This window comes from Varroa jacobsoni, unplaced genomic scaffold (genome assembly GCF_002532875.2).
Source record: "Varroa jacobsoni isolate VJ856 unplaced genomic scaffold, vjacob_1.0 scaffold_1132, whole genome shotgun sequence".
Lineage (NCBI taxonomy): Eukaryota > Metazoa > Arthropoda > Arachnida > Mesostigmata > Varroidae > Varroa > Varroa jacobsoni.
The window spans coordinates 149548-168757 of record NW_019214034.1 but is presented as its reverse complement, the minus strand read 5'-3'; the positions used below and the strand labels follow the sequence as shown (position 1 = coordinate 168757).

The following is a 19210-nucleotide window of genomic DNA, read 5'->3' as shown; positions in this document are numbered from 1 at the left end:
TGTCAACACAGTTATATCAGTTAAATCTCCACTTCGATCTGGTCTGGTGTTCTAATTCAGACCCTCAATCGTTTTTTACAATGCTACCCCATACTTTACAAGACTTCTAACTCGTAATTTATTGTTCTATTGTCCAGTTGCCATATGCTGCTGCTTGTATCGCGTTTTGTTCAGCTGTTGGTAGCCAGCTACTGGTTACCCTACAGCAAACCGAGTTAAAAAGCCACATTTAAACAGAGAATGACGCTTGACCCATCGGTCTCATCACGGCTATATAGGTCTCACATATATCGTTAACAATGAGACCCACCTGCCGTCCCCCATCCGCCTGTCTTGTGAGTTCGATTGTTGTTCCAAGCGGATAACTGTTAGCAAACGTAATCGTCTCAATTCGAATGGTATTCACTTAAGCTTCCCATTCAACTTGGGGACTGAACGTCTTTCGCTTTTTTTTTTTGTTACCCTCTCATTATGCGTTCATGGTTGAAAAAAACCAAGAGCCGCTGTTTCAGATCTCAACAGTAACGCCACGTCTGTGTTGCGGAACGTTTAGGAATAAAAATTTATCTCGATCTTTGTGTTGTATCAGTAGTTCAGCCTATTCGGAAACATACAATCTATTAGTAAACAAATCAAGTTAAATTTTGGTTTATCAACGAATCGTGCCTATACGTCCAACACAAATTACACTTTCTTGTATTAAAAACGTTTGGGTATTTTCTGACAAAGGCGACTACTTTAAGATCAAAATATATCAGTATTGGATTTTAAGGCCCAGCGGGTATAGCTAAATGCGATTTCTTAACTTTTATTGATTAACACATATTAAGGAGGTGGAGTCACTCTTATTGGCAAGTTATAACTTTGCCCTTCCGAATGCAGATGGTGGATTAGCACGTAAATTATATAAGTTGCCGTAACACAGAAGCTTTTGAGTCATCCCATTGCTTATCAACGTAGCGTCTCTCAAACTCTTATTACATAAAAACGGCCCTTGGACAACGCACAAATACGCGCTTTTTGTGTGTACTCCGCTTACGGTTATATAAGGAAATTACGTCAAAATACTTCTGTGCTTCGATATTTTTATTTGGGATATAGAAGCGCAAATCTAAATAGTTGCTGCGGTAGCATTTCAGCATTTTCTAACTGCAGTTCCCACTGAATTGATACGTCACGCTTCCCTTAGCCCTGGGCCGATATCTACTACTACTACTACTGCTACTACTACTCTGTGTTCGAATCCATCTGCCTATAAACAAATAGCCCTAAGCTTACAAACCGAATTAATTTACTATTATTACTTAAATATCTAGAAAAGCTAGTCAACGTTAGTTGATTTTGGTTAGGTTTTCTGCCTGATTTTTTGGCAGACTGTAGAAACTACTACATAATAAGCAATGACGGTCTGAGTCGCAATATTGTAACGTGATGTAATTTCTCCCCCTTCAAATGGACGTGCCCAGATATTTTTTTTTCTTTAACATTACTATAGGTGCAACAATAGATCATCGTTAACCTTCCTGTACTAGCCTTGACGCGGACTGTTTCGTTACATCGAATTACATGCACACAGACATAGAGACTGGCACAAGGGCACAGCTGTACATAAAAGGAAGAGGGGGTGTCGATTTCTATTTCGAACTGAAACGGATCAAGCGAAAAGTCCCTTTGAAGACATTTGAATATTTAAGCAATATCATTGTTTTTGCCTTTATTTGTTCGTTAATGATCTATCGAAGGAAGACGAAGCTTTTTACTAACAAAGAGATTATAGCTATAAGGAGCGTCTCTCATATCTACTTGTCCATAAAAAAGTTTATCGCTATCATCTCAATCACTATATATATATATATATATATTCCATTTTAGTCTTGGCTTCTATACCACTGATTAAAAGCGTGGGTAATACCCTCACGTAATTCCCAATACACAAGAAGGTATCAGTGTTAGTAAAGAGACAGTCTGGCACCGAAGCGTCACTATAGTTTATCATTCAACTCGTGCAGTTATATTACACTGCACTACAGTGCAGCCTAAATGTACTGCTACGATTTTCGGTCTACGATCCATGATTTAACCCACAAACCTTTTTGCCCTTGGGCCGGATTACGATCGTTTGAAACAGATTCTGACAGTATTGAAATTAACTGTAGTATTTACAAGTCCGCATTGAAACGCCTAACTCTAATGATGCATCGAAAAGGTACTGAATAATATACGATCAACTAACCGAGTAGCGGAAAAAGATAAGCGCGGATTCAGATTTTGGTAGCCAGAATAGTGGATATCGTGCATCTTTCAGTGGGATCAACTACAAGAGCTTGATTGATATTTTGATCCTTCCATTGAACTGACAAGATACGAGCCATGTCGTGCACGGTAAGCACCGATGAAATTTATACATAAAGAGAGTCCCAACAATCAGCCTCGTTTGCTGACGCTACCGATCGAAGCGGGCTTATGCAGCTGCAGTGTTCTCTCAAGACAACCACGTTCTACCCAGATGTCTTCACTGCCTATTTGCAAGCTAAGGACAAATCTGCGGATATTCAAAGCTGGATCTATAGAAAAAAATGCATATTTCAATCGGGTACTTTTTTTTTCGGTGACAGTGAAATTACAACGATTCGTTTTGAAAGATGCATATTGGAAAACCCTTTTCAGATTATTTCGTAGATGTTGTGTGTATACATGCGCAGAGTTTCATCTTTATCCCTTTGTTTGCACGATACACTGCAGGGGTTTATTTTTGAGATATAATTCTCCTATTGTAATGCATGATCGATTGTAAATTGTCGCTATTATGACCCGTGGCAAATACACGTCTGGACAAACTTAACCTAATGCAGCAGATAACAAGTACATACATTTGAGTTAATCTTAAAAAAATCCTTTTTAATTTTACAAAAAATTGTGCACTTTCTGAGATAGGCAAAATCATATGCCTCCTAAAAAGGTTCGCATAAATAAGTATGATATAAAATCCATTAAATGAATTAAATATTCAAACTTCCGGCCGTTCGTGCTCCATCGAGCCCCCTCCGCCTACTTTGCCTCAATTATCATAAGTGAGCAACCTCTACCTCCAATAGCCAGATATATTGGTAATTAACAACTGTGGTACCTTAACATGTTTGCCCTTGGCAAGAATATCCCGAATGGTTGGTCTATTAGTTAAATGATGATATTTCTTGTGCTGGATTGTTGCAATAATCGGAGTGGGTTTAAAGCCAAGGAAACCGACTTATACATCTATCCCACAACTTTTACTCTACACACGCAATACCAAACAATGAACATGTCTGGTATAATAGCAACAGTAAAATGTATCCTAACCACTTCGTCCGGGTCCACTACGCCTCCGAACTTTGATGTGTCCCTCTGTAACATTTTCAGGCGTTGTGTTTTGCGCTTCAGATAATCTCGAGTTTTTGTGCCTGACTGGGTCCCCTGGGTGTTTTCATTTGGTTAAATGAAAAGGCGTCGTCGAACGTACTGATTCGTTGATCTCAACGAATCTCACCCTATAAGGATGCCAACGCTACCGCAAAAAGGAGAGGCTGTTTTGGTCGTCCTTGCCGATGCCTTCGTTTCTTCAAGATGTGGTTCGACTCATCGGAAAAACAAACCCGCTATGAAACTACTGATGGACGTAGCAATCTGAATCCTCACGTGGTGCATTTGTTGAAGGTATCTAAAAGAATCCACAACACGCTATGCAGGCGACGACGGTCAGTTCATCGAGTACTGAATTAATCAAACTACTCTAGCCATTTTGCTGTAGACCAAACGAACTATAGTATGGCAAACGAACACATATCATAATACGAGAAGTATGCTGGCTCTTTTCCGCAATGCTAAGCGTTGACATCGATCCACCTTTCGCTAAACAATGGTTTTCCGCTTACTTCAAGTCACTACAAAGAACTAGTCATACTTTGAGCTCTTTTCTGAGACCAATAGCCACCCTAGAATTTTAATATAGATAAATACAGTAAACTACTGTTAATTTTCTAAGTTCTCCTATAGAGCCCTGTCTCTATTGTACGGGGTCAATTCGGAGTCCAGTAGTAATTGGACAGTATTGTATGTCGAACGGTGTTTTCCGTAGGAAGTTTAATCCGCAGGACGCCCTCGTTTCCAAAACTCAACAGCGTTAGACGCACGATCGATTCAACCGAAGGTGAAATCAGGCCCGAGTTTGTGCAATCGTCCTTTAATTGTGATACCATTGCGCTTTGTTTTTGACTCTTTGTACCTGCTTTGAGAATGAGCCTCTACAGCTCTACAAGGCACACCAGTTTACAAACTTTTAAACTAATTTATAGCTGAATCGGCCACTGTTGACCTCCCAAAAATTAGCGAATTGCGCTGTCTGTCGTACCCTTAAAAATTTCGAAACGTTTACGGCTGTTTTCGGTCCAAGTTTTAAGTCGTCGACCAGCCCTATACAAAAGCAAAATGCTGCGTTCTAAAGCGAACTCGAAAAATGGCTCCATCTTGAACGGTCCCGCATCGATACAACGATCAGTTCCTAAGGGACATTGGCTAAAGGAGTTCGCTTTAAAATAAGCTAAATATTGTCATTCTAAAAGACTGTGCTTTCCAGAGTGGTGGTCGGTACTTCTATTACAGGGCCACAAGCCTGACCGCTACCAGTTTCCACCAAAGGGGGGGGGGGCATGATAAAAACTAAAAAATGCCAAAAAATACTCGACTAGATTATCTTAGCACATGAAATAGATAGGATCCTATGAGGTACTGAACTAGTTACGAAGCGGGGTATACATTTATTACATTCTAGTAAAGGATTAGAGAAGTAATTTAATTTTAGTTAGTAACGTTTTTGAACGCACAAGTTGCCGCCACCTGTTCCAGCTCAGCTGCTAAATATGCGAAATGTAAAGGCAGCCAGGCGTTCTAATCTTATTATCGTTGCAGTATCCGGGCGCCAATAGTAATAGCTATCACTTGAGAGATCGCTGGTAGAAACTTCGCATTCTACAACCCTGAAGGCGCCGTTAAAACTACGTTATCGTTATTATTCTATTAATTATCTAATTATGATCATCAAAAAGATTGTCGATACATGTTAAAAACGATTACAATCTGCGCTTAGCCTTGCTACTTTCAATGGCTATACACGTCAGAAAAAAAAAACGCAAATTTTATAATTTTTATGTTTAGGCTAAAATAAAAATAAGCACTATATCCCTCGGAAATCCTGTCGGTCATGTGCGGACTGTCGTGATAACATAATCCCAATTCTAGCCACTGAAATCTAGACTATAGTCAGGTATTGACTCAAAATGACCATGTTCAATGAACAATCAGCGAGCTAGCTTTACGGAACGCTAGGATTGAGGAGCTTAACATGAGTGGACACCCAATTCTGGTACAAGCCGATGCCATTTCTAGGGAGATCTGTCAAGACAGTCACGTCAGCTTCGTAACCGAGCGTAGAAGTAAACGGTATTGGTCCCTTATAAAAGCATTACGTTTCCGGTAGTATAACGGTAGAAGTAGTAGTGAGTGACACGAATTCAACAAACAGTGCCTGCTCAAAGCTTTATTCGCATGAGTAAAAATTATCCAAAATGTCTGCCGGAGAATCACTGTATTTTTGAGTCCATATGGGCAGGATTGATCTTATTTCGTATGTAAAAGTCTGCGAACTATCTTACTTTAAGTTAGAGATTAAGGTTTGCTTTCAAAATGGGACAATTCTTCTTCTCTTGATAATTACTGATTTCAGGTACATTTATCCGTTTATTAAGCTAGCATCAAGCAGTAGCGAAAATACATTGTCAACATTTAGTCGATTTTAAGAAAAAGTGTTTCTTTCAATAGCGTTGTTCTCTAAAAAGCAACTCACTCGAATCACAGACTACGTGAGTAAAATTTGTTGAATTACAACCGAATGTTTCCGCGATGGTGCTGTCTGTGACGCGTTTAGCTTGCAAAATTAGGAACATGTAATATAGGGAGGTAATATAGGTTCGAAACCAAGCGTAGATACACTTCGCTTCGTGCTGGGAGGCAGCCGCCGGAAGCGATGCTTGGCTGCGTTGCCATACCTTAATTTACAAACATTTATTATTAGATATGGGCAAATATTCATTAATAGATAATTGTCCTTACAGTCGCTTCGACGCAGATCGACACACAATGTACTTTACGCAATGCAGCTTCCAACAAACCAAGCCAAGCTCATGTAGGGTGCGAGAAACCGGGAGAGACGACCTAGTTTGAATACAATCCAGCTAGCTCCCTCATGGCTGAATTCCATCAGTTACTCGCCAATGACCTTTTCGATGTGTAGTTACAGGTACGGGAAGCTACGAGCAGTCCTGGATTGGCTTTCGAGATCGTTGCCGCGTGACGGAGACCCAGAGGAAGGACTCTAGCCTCCTCCCCTATCTTCACCGGGTCAACAGCAGCAGTTGCAGGGGTAATACAGGCTAGGAGAGCGATAGTCTTACATAATAGACATAATGACGCATAATAATCGTGGATATGCCACACACGACTGATGATGACTCGCCTATTCGCATACACCCTCGATAATGGTACTTGTCGACATCTAGCGGCAAAGAGCAGGCCGACTGATCACGAATCAAGTCGAACACAGGAAAACTGCGTCCTGACTAGTCGATACCTCAACGCGCACAACAGCAGCTATGATAACCCAGATCCCTTATTCTCTCTCCCCCGTCCTATTTTCCCCTCAGAATCTGGCCTGCGGAAGGTGCGGTCGTAATCCCATAAATCGCAATCTTAGTTGCATCATACCTACGACTACTGCAGCTCTGCTGCTCTTGATTTTTAGCACCACCACTAGCAAAGCCAGTGCAACTAATTCGACCTCCCGCAAACACAGCTACCCCAATTGTGACGCTAATTGCTGGCCTAATTGCCCGAGGGATCTTATGCTACACTTACGCCAGACATGTATATATATACAAACACTGCATATTACCAATAGTCGAAGGTATGCATCCTTCCTAAGGTTTCGGCTATATCATACGAGATCAGCCGAAATTCTGTGCGCCTATCACCTTTGATTCATTTAGGTCGAACTAAATCTAAACTCTACGAATCAGATAACCTTAACTCAAACTGCATATCCTTTTCGCTTTGATCGCGTCGATCCCTCACATCAGTAACTTCTACCCGTATCTGTATACAATGATGGTTCAAGCTATGTAGAGCTATTAATAAATATGCAACGAAATGTCACGGCAAGTTCTCCCACATTCTACGCTTGACACAAATTGGTCCTTGCCTCGATACATGCTACACAGCATGTCGCCGGAGGCGGCACTCTATTCACTGTATATATGTATTTACGCTCGTACGCTGTCATTTCCTGTCTACACTCTTGCTCGTCGTCGTTTGTACTCGCTTTTCTAGTGCATTTGCGGGTGCGCGCGGTTCTTGTTAACTACTTGCCTGGTGCAGACATAGAACGCCGGGTGACGACTGACTATTGCTTCTCCATGAGCAGTCGTAGCGCGCCAAGAGATGATGTGCTTTTGCCGCTGCTTTTCCCCAATGTGACGCAGAGTCTCTCTTGTTCTCCGTTATAGATAACCGCACTACACTGAGCTGAACTCAACTGTATACTATAGACAGGAAAGATATCCACTTGAAACGAGTAGTCGAAGTTATTTGATAATTACCCGTACTTGTTTTGATCCATACTCATACAGTATCCGTCGGGTTTTCGAGACACTGCGAAGCTTATTATATTAATTGATTTTTTGTATTGATATAGATTATTGAAGGACAGAGTGACGAAGTTTCTTCTTTTGCTGTTGGTGCTATTATTATTTCTATGGATGGTATCAATACTGGTTGCATACGGAGAGCTACGCATACACATACACAGCTGTACCCCACAATGGGCACTGTATACACTTTGCACTCACTCGACACAAATCAAACAAACGGCATTGGTTCACTCAGGGATATTCAGATCCTGGTGAACGCGTATCGATGGACACACGAAGCCTGGTCATTGCACAAATTGACTGAAACGCACAGAGGGATGTATTCACGGTTTCCGTATACTCTCGTCATGCAAAAGAATCCGCTGCAACCGTAAGTCGCTGCTGCAGGCTAACCGGTCGCGACTACGGTGGGTTTAAAGAAGACCGCCTAGACGAGAACCACGGCTACCTTATTATATCTCCACTACTCTGGGTTACGAACGATTTTTGAAAGAACTGATCCCTTTGTCTCCAACTCTCATTATAGTATCGCGCGCTCAATAGAACAAGGATGCAATTTTGACAAAATGAAAAGCAAAAAGGGATTATTTTTAGTGCTTTTTCAGGACGAAAGAGGCCACTGCGGACACAGACAAACCATACAGGTAGGTGGCTGGCGGGCACTGTTAATCTGTACGGGCCGCTAGGTCCTTCGGAGTGACGGACTAGTGCGGAGACGAAGATCGGGTTGCCCCGGAGCAGCACTAGGTGGCGCCACCTATTTCGATCGTCGAAAGGGAACTGGGAAAGGGTGATCTTTCTGGTTTGGCGGAACTATTTTGAACTCAACACGATGTCATGCACCAAACCTAATAGAAGAAGAAGCATTACGACAAGTTGCAATCAGGGGTACCGTACGATTAAACATAGTATATAGATTTAATGGAACATTTATTCGAAATAAAAAATTAACAGTATTTGAATGTCAATGAAGATCATACAGACATAATTTCCCACATTTCAGATGTGCTCCTACGGTGACGAAGGCGAAAGGAATCACCTAAAATACGAGCTGTATTATCCTATTGATATAGTAAGGACTGAAAGCAAAGCAAAAGCTTGAATTGATTTAACTAATGTTTACGTTTCAACATGAAATTTACTATTTTTAGGGCTGTAACTCGCGAAACCTATTATCTCTGCCTTGCTATAAGCATTTTAGGGTAGGTAACCGACATTTTACTGATTAATATATAGAATTATATCTGCGAAAGAAAACATTCATTTAGCGTTTAAGTCAACATATATATATATATATATATATATATATATATATATATATACTCAATAAAGTATATTTGATCCTGGATGCACTGACCCAGCCATAAGTGTTGGAGCAGTCCGGTTTGTTCCGTCGATTACCATAATTGTAAACAGTATTATGGGTAGTTGTCGAAATGCGGTTTTTCCGAAACGAGTATATGAGGTTCACTAAATATATCTCAAGTCGTTAAACTCAAGGCGTATGTTTTTATTAGCAAAGTAGAACTATCGGATTAGTATAGGCGGTACGTATTTTCATTACCTGCAAGCATGTCGCAATAAAATAGTCCTTAATTTCTCACAATGACTCAAGCTTTCGTTGGAAACCTGTTCTCGTTAGTGACAATGTTAGTGTTTTATGTATGGCAATACGGAACGAGCCGGTGCATGTACGAGTGTTTTAACAGAGAGCGGAAAGGGTTAACCCGATGTAGTGCTACTACAGTGAATTGTCGACCATCTCGTATTAATGTCTGTTCTGGAAAAATTATTCTATGGAGATCGTTTGTGTCATTGATTCGTTTTTTTATTAATGCATTTTCCTGTATCGATCGCCGTCAGGAATGACGGTGGAACGAATGATGCTGGCATGTGGTAAGTGGATTCTGCAATACATGCACTACGTGTTGTAATTCTTACAATGTCTATTCTTCTATCGTACTTACATTGCACAAGTACTGCGATACGGTTGTTGAGGATGACTTTCAATTATTTAAGGTTTTTCGAATAGGCCAATCGATAGTTTCAGTTGCATTTCTCGCACTATTTCGCACTGTTCGAAAACTGTGTCCGTGTGTTCATTTAGTGCGGATAGTATTTAACGCACTTATGGAGTATCTTGAAAAAAAGCCGTAGTAGCCTATAGCAAGATTCGTTCACCCCAGATGGATGCCTTATTTATCAATCGATACATATTGCAAGCTACATAATCGGTGGTTACAGAGCCTCTGCTATGTTAGTCGATGTAGAAACATTTTCTTCGAACTGTCAACCGATCAGTTTGTGATCAATATAGGTAATATAGATAAAAAAATGTGGGAAGTTTTGTGTGTATGGCTGTGTGTTTTCATATTGTGAGCGGAGCAGCTTGCTGGCGGACACCACCCACTGTAGTTGTAGTATGGAAAGCATGCTAGTCTTTAGCACCATTAGAGCGCAGTCATAGCAAGATCTATAACATGACAAGGGTATGTCTCGGGCTATCCATCCAAAAGACGAGACATTATCTGCTGAACACAGAATGGCTTAGACAACGTATGCATATATGCATACAGGGTGAACCCATTCGATCGGATAATACATAGACGTGTTTCGTCACTTGGCGACCAAGGTCGCCTCCGTCGCCGAGCGTGTGATCTGAAAACGGTGCTCACTTGCCCACTTACATGGTATATCTTATTCTACTATGATGAGTAGGGTTATACAGACAGACATAGTCAGGACGACTCTGTTGTTTACGCGCTTTGTCACTGTATCAGTGTTGTGCGATAGTGGTCGTAGTAATGATAGAAAAGTGGCTACGATAATGATTATCACAGCAATCATCAGGGTGTAGACGTATGTTAGTGAAGCCAATCCAGTCTGGAGCTGACGCAGAGTCTCTGATCAGCGATAACCGATGATTAAATGAGCCGTGCTTACAATAAAACATCTAGTAGACCCAACCTCGCAGTGAATAGAAACCGAACCAAAAAAATAAAGGAATTTTGTGCGCGTATAAACGATGCGTGTAACGCTGTTTTCATGTCCGGGTATACTTCTTTTAAACATTTTCGGCAAGACTTGATGTAACTAGGTAGACTTAAAATTTGAATGATAGTGATTACGCTGCGGCAAAGACGATCGACAGAGATTTTGAGGGTATGTGAAAATAAACAAACAGACATGCGCAATAATGAAATAAATATAGCCTTTTTTAAACGTAATAGAAGACTCGAATAAAGCAAATTTACGGACAGTACTTTCAGTATGTATTGTGCGTCTTCGATTTAGATGCCAATTCGTAGACTACAAGCGCATATAATAGTTTTCAAATAATAAGTCATAGATTCGACTTCCAAATCGCCTCTCCGTCCCTTTTCTAGCCTCACAAACTTCGAAAGATTTTAGATCATTACCATTACATGTTTCGGAACTGGATGATCAAAGACGTCTTTTGAACAATGAGATTTTCTGTAAAAAATTGAACCAGATTTAAAATATTCGAGCAACATTTAGTTGAGAGCGATTTACAATTATCCAATGTTATTTTCGTTCAGTTGGGGTTGTACCTCATGGAAGTGTGTCGTTTGTATAATCAAAGAGAATAATTACTGGGTTACGGGGAAGGTAAGTGGTCCGCTAGGCAAATCTACTAAAGCTGCTCATGGGTAAGATGGCAGGGAATGGCGAAAGATAAATATATAAAAAAATAAATTCAGTATGTTGAGAACCGAATCTGGACGAGCTGTCCCTGCGATCTACAGAAAGAAAGCTTTGAACTGTGTGTGACAAAATTATCCAATTGGTTTGAATCATCGTAGATTGCCATAAGATATTTTGCCGATTTATGCCAAACTTCCGATAAGTTCGAAAATACAAATATCGGGATCTAGATGTTTATTTCAATAGCAACTTGCTGTACTCGAAATCACAATTTTACAAAACTAAATTTGAATGTTTTATTGGATAACATTTTGACATGAGAGACTTATCGCAACTAACGGTTAATGTTGCTCAATGGAAGATGTTTGTCAACCAATTAGAGATTCCGTTTTTGGTAAACTGTGATGAGTTTGTTTTTGTGGCTAGTGTAATTTGCCTTTTTAGGCATCCTATAGAGATCTTGTCAATTTGATTGCTTCATTCTGTTTAATATTTAATCCTTGGAAGTCGACGGTTTTTTTTTATTTTGCTTCCTTGAATTAAAAATCCCCAAGCTACGTAGCATCGATTCAGTCATATCTCTCTGCAACTATAAGCCTATCAACGACAGCAATATTGGCTAAGATAAAAACTCCAGATGATAGTCGTTATTTTTGTTATAGTATTCATTTGCGGTAGCCGGGTACACAAAAAACCAATACGAACTGGTTGCTTTTTTGTCCAACGTCACATATATATCTAAGAGTATGAACGAACCTTACTTCTAGGCCGATCATATACAAGCTACGTTCTGATTGGCGAAACTGCTTTATTAAAACAATATAGAATTAATAAATAGGCCAGTAAGTAAATGGAATCGGTGATGCCTATGGCGTGAAAGTAGCAGGTCAAATACTCTAAATTTTCTTTGCCTGAATACAAAATCTCGGAATTCTTTGTTGCCTCATGGTTATTGCAAGTTCATGTAGTTTCTTTAATAGATTGTGTATTATTTAAATTATTAGGGATGGTAAGAAATATACGATAAATGAATCACTTTTTCACCATCATTTACAACAAGGACTTATACCTGCTGATGTGTGAAACTGTGGTTTTTGTTGTAAGATTGGAATACTGACCTTTTACAAATGAAATCAGAGATACGTTTAGAACCAAGAAATACCTTAGTTGTCCGAATCTTTAGTTAAGATTTATTGCGTCATTGCGGTATGACCAGATCTGTAGTTAGAGGCCACGACAGGCACTGTTTGTGTTTTGTTAATACTAGATAAGCATGTTATATTTATAAACCGGAAAATTCAATCATTTTGAAAAAATACTGCCTTTATTGTATTATTGCAGTTGGCCAGCGTAATTAACAAATTTATACAAAAACCGAATTCGAGAACCAGAAATGGGGATGTCGTCCGTGTTGCTTTTTGTGCATTTCATTATTGAAGCTTCCTTGCGTAATTAGAATACACCACGTATACAAAAGAAGGGAAAAGATCGCCGCAGGCAAAATAATGCGGCAACTCTTATGCTTGATAGTTGACATGGACCCCTCACCTCTAAACCGTTAGTGTCGATGCTCCCTGCACTCGCCAATGCTCTCAAAGCCTTGAAGCCTGCATTCATCAGTATAAGCAACAGTAAATTTCATGATTAATTATAGTTTACGGTGGCAGTACTGATGCAATTACGAAAATGAGCAATAACAACGATGCAAATGCGGAAGCCAACGACAACAACAACGAGGTCCAAGGGCGCGAGAACCTCGAAAATCAGCCGCCCCAACAACTGCAACATCACAATCACAATAACATTCAGCAGTTACCGCAGCCGGCTCATGGCCATCCTCTCGACCACGATCCATTGAATAATCAAAACAATCCACCAGAATGGGCCGCTTTTCCTGACCTACTTCGAGTTCAGGTTAGCTTATTATTCACAATATCGAGTCGTTTTGAAGCAATACGTCGATACATGTATTATGTACATTGCTAACGGCTGGTATTTGATTTTTTAATCCACCAGTACCCGATATTGATCGTGCCGAAGAATCGTATTTACGAGATACCCTGCTAGACCAGATTTAAGCTCCTTTTTTAATGAAACGCAGAATTGCATTTGCAGGCTGTTGAGCAGTCGAGGTTATCCATCTGTTGTAGTTAACGAGCTGAATTGCAACCTTTACGTCGACGGCATGTGTCTCAGTGTAAATACAACATACTAAACATAATCGTATGTTGGATACAAAAACATTGCAGGAGCCGCAACAAAATGGAGGCGGCGGGGTTGTTGTGGCTGGTGATATAGTTGTAGGTGGCCCTGGACTTATGGGTAACCCGTTAGTCCTTCAGCGTGCTGGCGTTGCCAATCCACCCGACGTGAGCCTACCCGGAGCCGCCGGCCGAGATCCACCTCCTCCTGACTTTGACATTGATCGAATGGGAGCACTGCATAACCAACGGTTGCCTGATATGGCACTAGATGCAGACCAAGCCCAAGGCCAGGCAGCTGCAGCAGCGCAGGTAATTTTGCACATTCATTATAAACGTTTTATAATATATTTCATTCAACTATCAACCTATTTTTTTTACTGTAATATTTAAACCGGCTTGCATACAGTTGAAATATGTCCTATGTATGGTAGCGCACGTTCTCTCCTCTCTCTGGGTATATACCTATACAGAATGGCGCGTCTGAATTTAGAACTTTTTTGTGCTTTGAGATATTTCAACTAAATGTTTAGCTTGTGCTAGGAGTTCTACTTTTGAGTATTATGTCTATTCAATATCACCACCAGTTACCCTGATTACAGCTTTAAATTGAGACTTAAACTCTTAACTAGTGATTTACAGAATATCTTTTGTTAATCCGCAAATAAACGTGTAGTAGTAGCCGTGGATCAACTGATATTAGAAGGTGTAAACTGGTTCATGTCTTGTTCTAGTTCGCTGCATACAAAAAAAATGTAACCGAATCACGGGCGGATAGCAGACCAAAAATCCGCAAAATACAAAGGCTCACAACGTTTAAAAAAAAGTTCAAACAGCGCAAAAAGGCTCAAAGGCACTAATATTTAGAGCTTACCGAAAGGATTCCATTTGATACCCTTCCCTCTAAAATGGTTGTTCGTTTCTGTATTAAAAAAGTAAATATATAAAACATGGTTTTGAAGCCACTGTGATAAGTTTTCTAGCCCTTCAACTCTAAACCCTATTGAGGATTATCCGGTTTGCCTCAGAAAATTTTCATCGGATTCTTCAGATGTGCAAAAAACTAACAATAACGTAAGCCATGAGTTTTGGGCTAAAAAGAAATTATTCCTGGTGACGTTTGTGCAGCGTGGAAAAGTTGGATAATAGCTGATCCTTGCTAAAATTATGAAAATGACGTATCGTTGTTCACCATGAACTTGTTGGTTTGTTCGAAAAAGATTTTTATCTACCACCAGAAGTAACGGATAAGCTCATGCCCGTAATGGCCAGGAGCCCGTCGTTTTTCCAATTTAAATGCATCACTCTGTGTAAAAAATATAGGTTAAGTTAAATATCTAAAATCGATTTCGTCTTCCTCCCGTGTGTCTGTAATATGTGAAACTTACACGACTGTCAAACAATAAGCATGGCAGTATGTGTGATTTGTGACTATGAAAAGCTGTAGTCTAAAGTAATGTTTGTTTCTTGTAAAATCTACTGTGCAAATAGAAGCTTTATTACGGCGACAATCCACATGTGTCACACAGAACACGGACAATATTCCTTGCTGGAAAAAAACGTTGAGGCAATTGATTAAGAAATTTGGAGAACTACCTCATTTGAAAATAAAGTGAAACCAAACAGACGACAAACAGAACAAACAACTCGCAAGATCGCTGCAGCGTGGATGCCGATCCGACGACCTCAGCACGAGTTAAGCTTAACAAGTCCGCTAACCAAAAAGCACTCATTTTGTATCATATTTATCCCTACAGGGTACACTAAACTTAAGAATTAATGATATAGGACTAACATGTGGTCAGCGGTGTTTATTCGTATTAAAGCGCAAAACCAACATGTGATTTCAGGGCTAGAAACTTTTAGCCCACGTTATACGAAATAATTACTTTGATGTCATCACCTTTTCCGAGAAAGCTCATTTCACGCCGGGCTGTGAGAGTAAATAAAATTGTCGTATATGAAAGATCCAAGGATTAGTTTCGAACAACCGCATCACTTGCAAAATATCATTATATGGTACGACCTGTGGAATGAAGACGTCATTGGGCTCTGTTCCTTTGAAAATGATGATGAAATGGCAGCAGCAGTCAATGGCCATCTTTATCGTTGGTGTTGCAAGCATTTTCGTAAACTGAAGTGAACGGATTGATTGCAAACAACCTTTGGCTTCAACAAGATAGTGCGACTTGTCACACCACGCGGAAACAAATAATCTGCTTGTGCCATGTGCCCAGGCCAGCTGATCTCGATATGCACCGGTGACATCTAGTGGCCGCCCGGTCCTGTAATTTGACTCTTTTCGATCTTTTCTTATTTGCTATATGAAAGACAGAATCTAACGCCGAAAACAATCCACGGCCTGAAACACTGTACACGTGAAATCACTAATAAAATTAACGTTGAACTGCGCAAAGCTGTGGTTTAAAATTACGTGAGACGGTTTGCATTATGCAAGCGGTCCTTGGAAGGATATTTAGCGAACATTGTTTTTCATATATGTAGCGGATTCAGCTTTCTGGGCTGGACTGACATAAAATGGAAGCACGGGTAGAAACTTGTTCTTGCATTCCGGGAACGTTCAAATTGACTGGAATTTTTTAGCACACCCGATACAAAATATTATAGGTTTTCTGACAAGGTTTGTTAATAACGTAACATGTGTGCAAGCAGCACAGCTTACCCGATATGGCTCTTGACGCTTCGGGCGCTCACGCGGGGGCACACGCAAGAGCTTCCGGTAGCCACTGCGGGGGAGCGCGTCTTAGGCCACGGAGATCACCAGGTAGTCACGACCTTCGAATAGAACCTCGAGGTTCCCCTATGGGGATGAACACAAATCAGCAACATTTGCCAGGGTCGTTAGCCCGAATGGCGCAAGCAGTAGCGATAAGTGGAGGAGTTCAAACTGTGGATAACAATGGCGTGCTCATAGGGCCAATTGCAGCTGGAAATCAAACATATCCTGTTGGTATGTAATATGGACGTGATTGTACGGGACGTTTATGAAATACCTTTTTCAACGGAACCATCAGCAACGCAGATGTAGACTATACATTTTAGATTATAGAGTATGCGTTGACCATCTTAGTAATATTATTTTAATGCAGACATTAATAACATCAACTAATTAATAATTAACATTAATAACATGATAGTTTTTGCATCTGCAATTGTCGGTGGCGTTCGTGGAAAGCTGATATTATTGAATCTCAATTATTATACAGTGACGCATTTTGTTAATGTGTGGAACGATTACAGTTTTTTTTATTTTTGGTTGGAACACAGTTTATCACTTTTATATATTATAAAAAAGAAGACATATTATGTCTTCTTCATTGTAGTAATATTCCTTTCACAGCCACATGATTCTTACCTGGCATAGCATTATTAACTATTGTTATGGATGTGTGCATCTATTCACTAGACATATTGACGAACCGTCTAATGGATCTTGAAGCCCAAGTAGCGAATCTTCATCAACAGATGTTAGAACGGGACAGGCATAGGGTGGAACAAAGCGCGAGGGTTCTCGATGAACTTACTGCTCTTAGGAGATCCGTAGAAGCATCTAATTATGCCGGTAGAGAGCGTGACCACGCATCTCTGGAAAATCGTCTTATTAATATGGAATCACTTATACAGAGGCTAGCACAAGGGCCGCCCGTAGCTCTTGGGCCCCAACAGCAAGCTGTGCCTGAGGATGTTTTAGCAACATTAAGGTAATACCCCTAAAATCCCCACTAAAACTAGTTTTTAGAGAAGTCTGATGTAAAAATCGTACTGTTTGAAGATCAGTTTCGCCCAGTGATCTTAATCTACTTAGCCACAATAAGCAAATATGTATTTTATTGCAGGTCGGAGGAGCGGCGAAGACAGCGCCGCGAAACTGAACGACTTGCGCGCACTTTAGCGGCTTCTCTACACGTCGCTGTAGAGCATTTTATCGATATGCTGAATCAAGAAGACGACGATAATGGCAGACGTCATGAAGATGACAGCCGCTAATTTTTTTATGAATAATATGTAGGTCATTTTATGAACACTACCAAAAATACTTGTTCTGTGCTCCCGCATGGGTATCTAGACAGCAACAATAACAACAACAACAACAACAAAAACAACAATAATAACCAACGTTTCTGTGCATTATTTTCTTGTTGGTGCTTTGCCCTCTAGCAAAGTCGATAAAAAGACATTCGACGCAGCGAAATAGTATATAGCCACACACTAAAACGTTCTATTCGTTGTAAGAAAGGGACTCTAGTCTTGCATTGTAGAATACAATACGATATTGCTGTACTATAGATGACATATCTGCAGGTATCTTCAATAGTGCCTGACCTGAGCTCGGCCTCAGTGATGTTTAGTTCTGTATCTACGCAGCTCTACAGGCATTTTATATACGAAGCTATTAAAGCAATGAAAAACAATAGAAAGTATGTTAAGGCGTTTACTACTGATTAACATTAAATAGACCATCAATATACTTACACACATTTTATAAGTACGTCCCGATGGATGCGTCCAATCAGGGCAACCTAAGAGCACATAGTTTGTCAATACTGCTACACAAAGCCTATGCAGAAGGAAGTTGAGATAGACAAGAAGGCCATTCGATGTTCCGATCATGTAATAATTATTAGTTGAGAATTTGCAGATAATGGTTTATACAAGAGGTACAGTTAAGTATAGATTTATCTCTGTGTATGCGTGTGTGTGCGTGTCTGGGTATCATGTACAAAGCGGTGAGTAAAATCGAAAATAACAAAAGTGATCAACCGGTGTACGAAGTGTAGACGCGAGCACGTACTGGACGTAGCTAGTCTACCTAGGAATTATAGTTGTGTTGTGAAAATAATTTCTATTACATTTTTTCGTTTTGTATTAAGCATTACTTTAATATTTTTATAATTGAAATGATTGTAACTGCTTAAAGTTGGTTACTTGGTTAATGCGCCACCTATATTTTCCGCCTTGTAATATTTAATGGTATTGGATTATCATACGGCACCTTCTATGATATTTAGACGTGATTCTATCAGAAGATTTTACCTTCGCCACAGAAAGGAGATCAAGGCAGGGGGCTGTTGCTCATGATTTCAGTTCTACTTTTGCCCACATAAATGCGGCACGAATGTAAAAAATTGATGCATCGTCAACCGAAATGATGGTGCATTTGTTGTTCACTCAGATTTAAAATTGTGGACTGCATAATGGCATAGAAGTGCATTGTGCGGAAATAAGGAATCATCAAAGTGTTCTTAATAAGTGCACCTATTTGGCGGTTACACATGGTGTTCATTACCTGAAGTGTACTAAATTAGACAAAAATTTTAAATAATTGCTTACCTGTCTGTCCTTAATCAGTGTAAAAATATTATTATAAGCAAAAATTGAACTAAGGAACGACGTATTTCCTTCGTCATCTATGTTCAATGTCATTAAAACCAATCACTAAGAAATGATTAGAAAAAAAATACTTTTCCTGTATATAATTAAGAATAGAACATCGCATTCCAAGCCGAGATCGGTTTAATGAAATACGTGATAACGTGCAGTTCCAGAAGCACCTGAATTAACATAATAATCGTATTTTATATTAGG

At 39.9% G+C, this 19210-nt stretch overlaps 1 protein-coding gene across 4 annotated transcripts; it reads left to right on the top strand.

Annotated features, from left to right (window-relative positions):
* The first annotated feature begins 9135 nt into the window (after positions 1 to 9135).
* On the top strand, positions 9136 to 18954 carry LOC111266959 (uncharacterized). 4 transcript variants are annotated; one of them, XM_022844853.1, is made up of 6 exons: positions 9136 to 9283; positions 13057 to 13316; positions 13652 to 13915; positions 16277 to 16574; positions 17031 to 17325; positions 17461 to 18954. In XM_022844853.1, the coding sequence occupies exons 2-6, from the start codon at positions 13089 to 13091 to the stop codon at positions 17609 to 17611; spliced, it is 1236 nt and encodes a 411-aa protein (XP_022700588.1). In that variant the 5' UTR covers positions 9136 to 9283; positions 13057 to 13088; the 3' UTR covers positions 17612 to 18954. The 4 variants fall into 4 exon arrangements, with proteins under 4 accessions (XP_022700588.1, XP_022700584.1, XP_022700585.1 ...); XM_022844849.2 differs by having other exon boundaries at positions 9137 to 9283; positions 12744 to 13316; XM_022844850.2 differs by lacking the exon at positions 9136 to 9283 and adding an exon at positions 9304 to 9632 and having other exon boundaries at positions 12744 to 13316.
* Positions 18955 to 19210: the final 256 nt, after the last annotated feature.

Coding starts and splice junctions, on each gene's coding strand:
- LOC111266959 (XM_022844853.1), top strand. CDS start 13,089: ATGAGCAATAACAACGATGCAAATGCGGAAGCCAACGACAACAACAAC. Junction 13,317..13,651: donor CTGACCTACTTCGAGTTCAG/GTTAGCTTATTA, acceptor AAAACATTGCAG/GAGCCGCAACAAAATGGAGG. Junction 16,575..17,030: donor AAATCAAACATATCCTGTTG/GTATGTAATATG, acceptor TCTATTCACTAG/ACATATTGACGAACCGTCTA.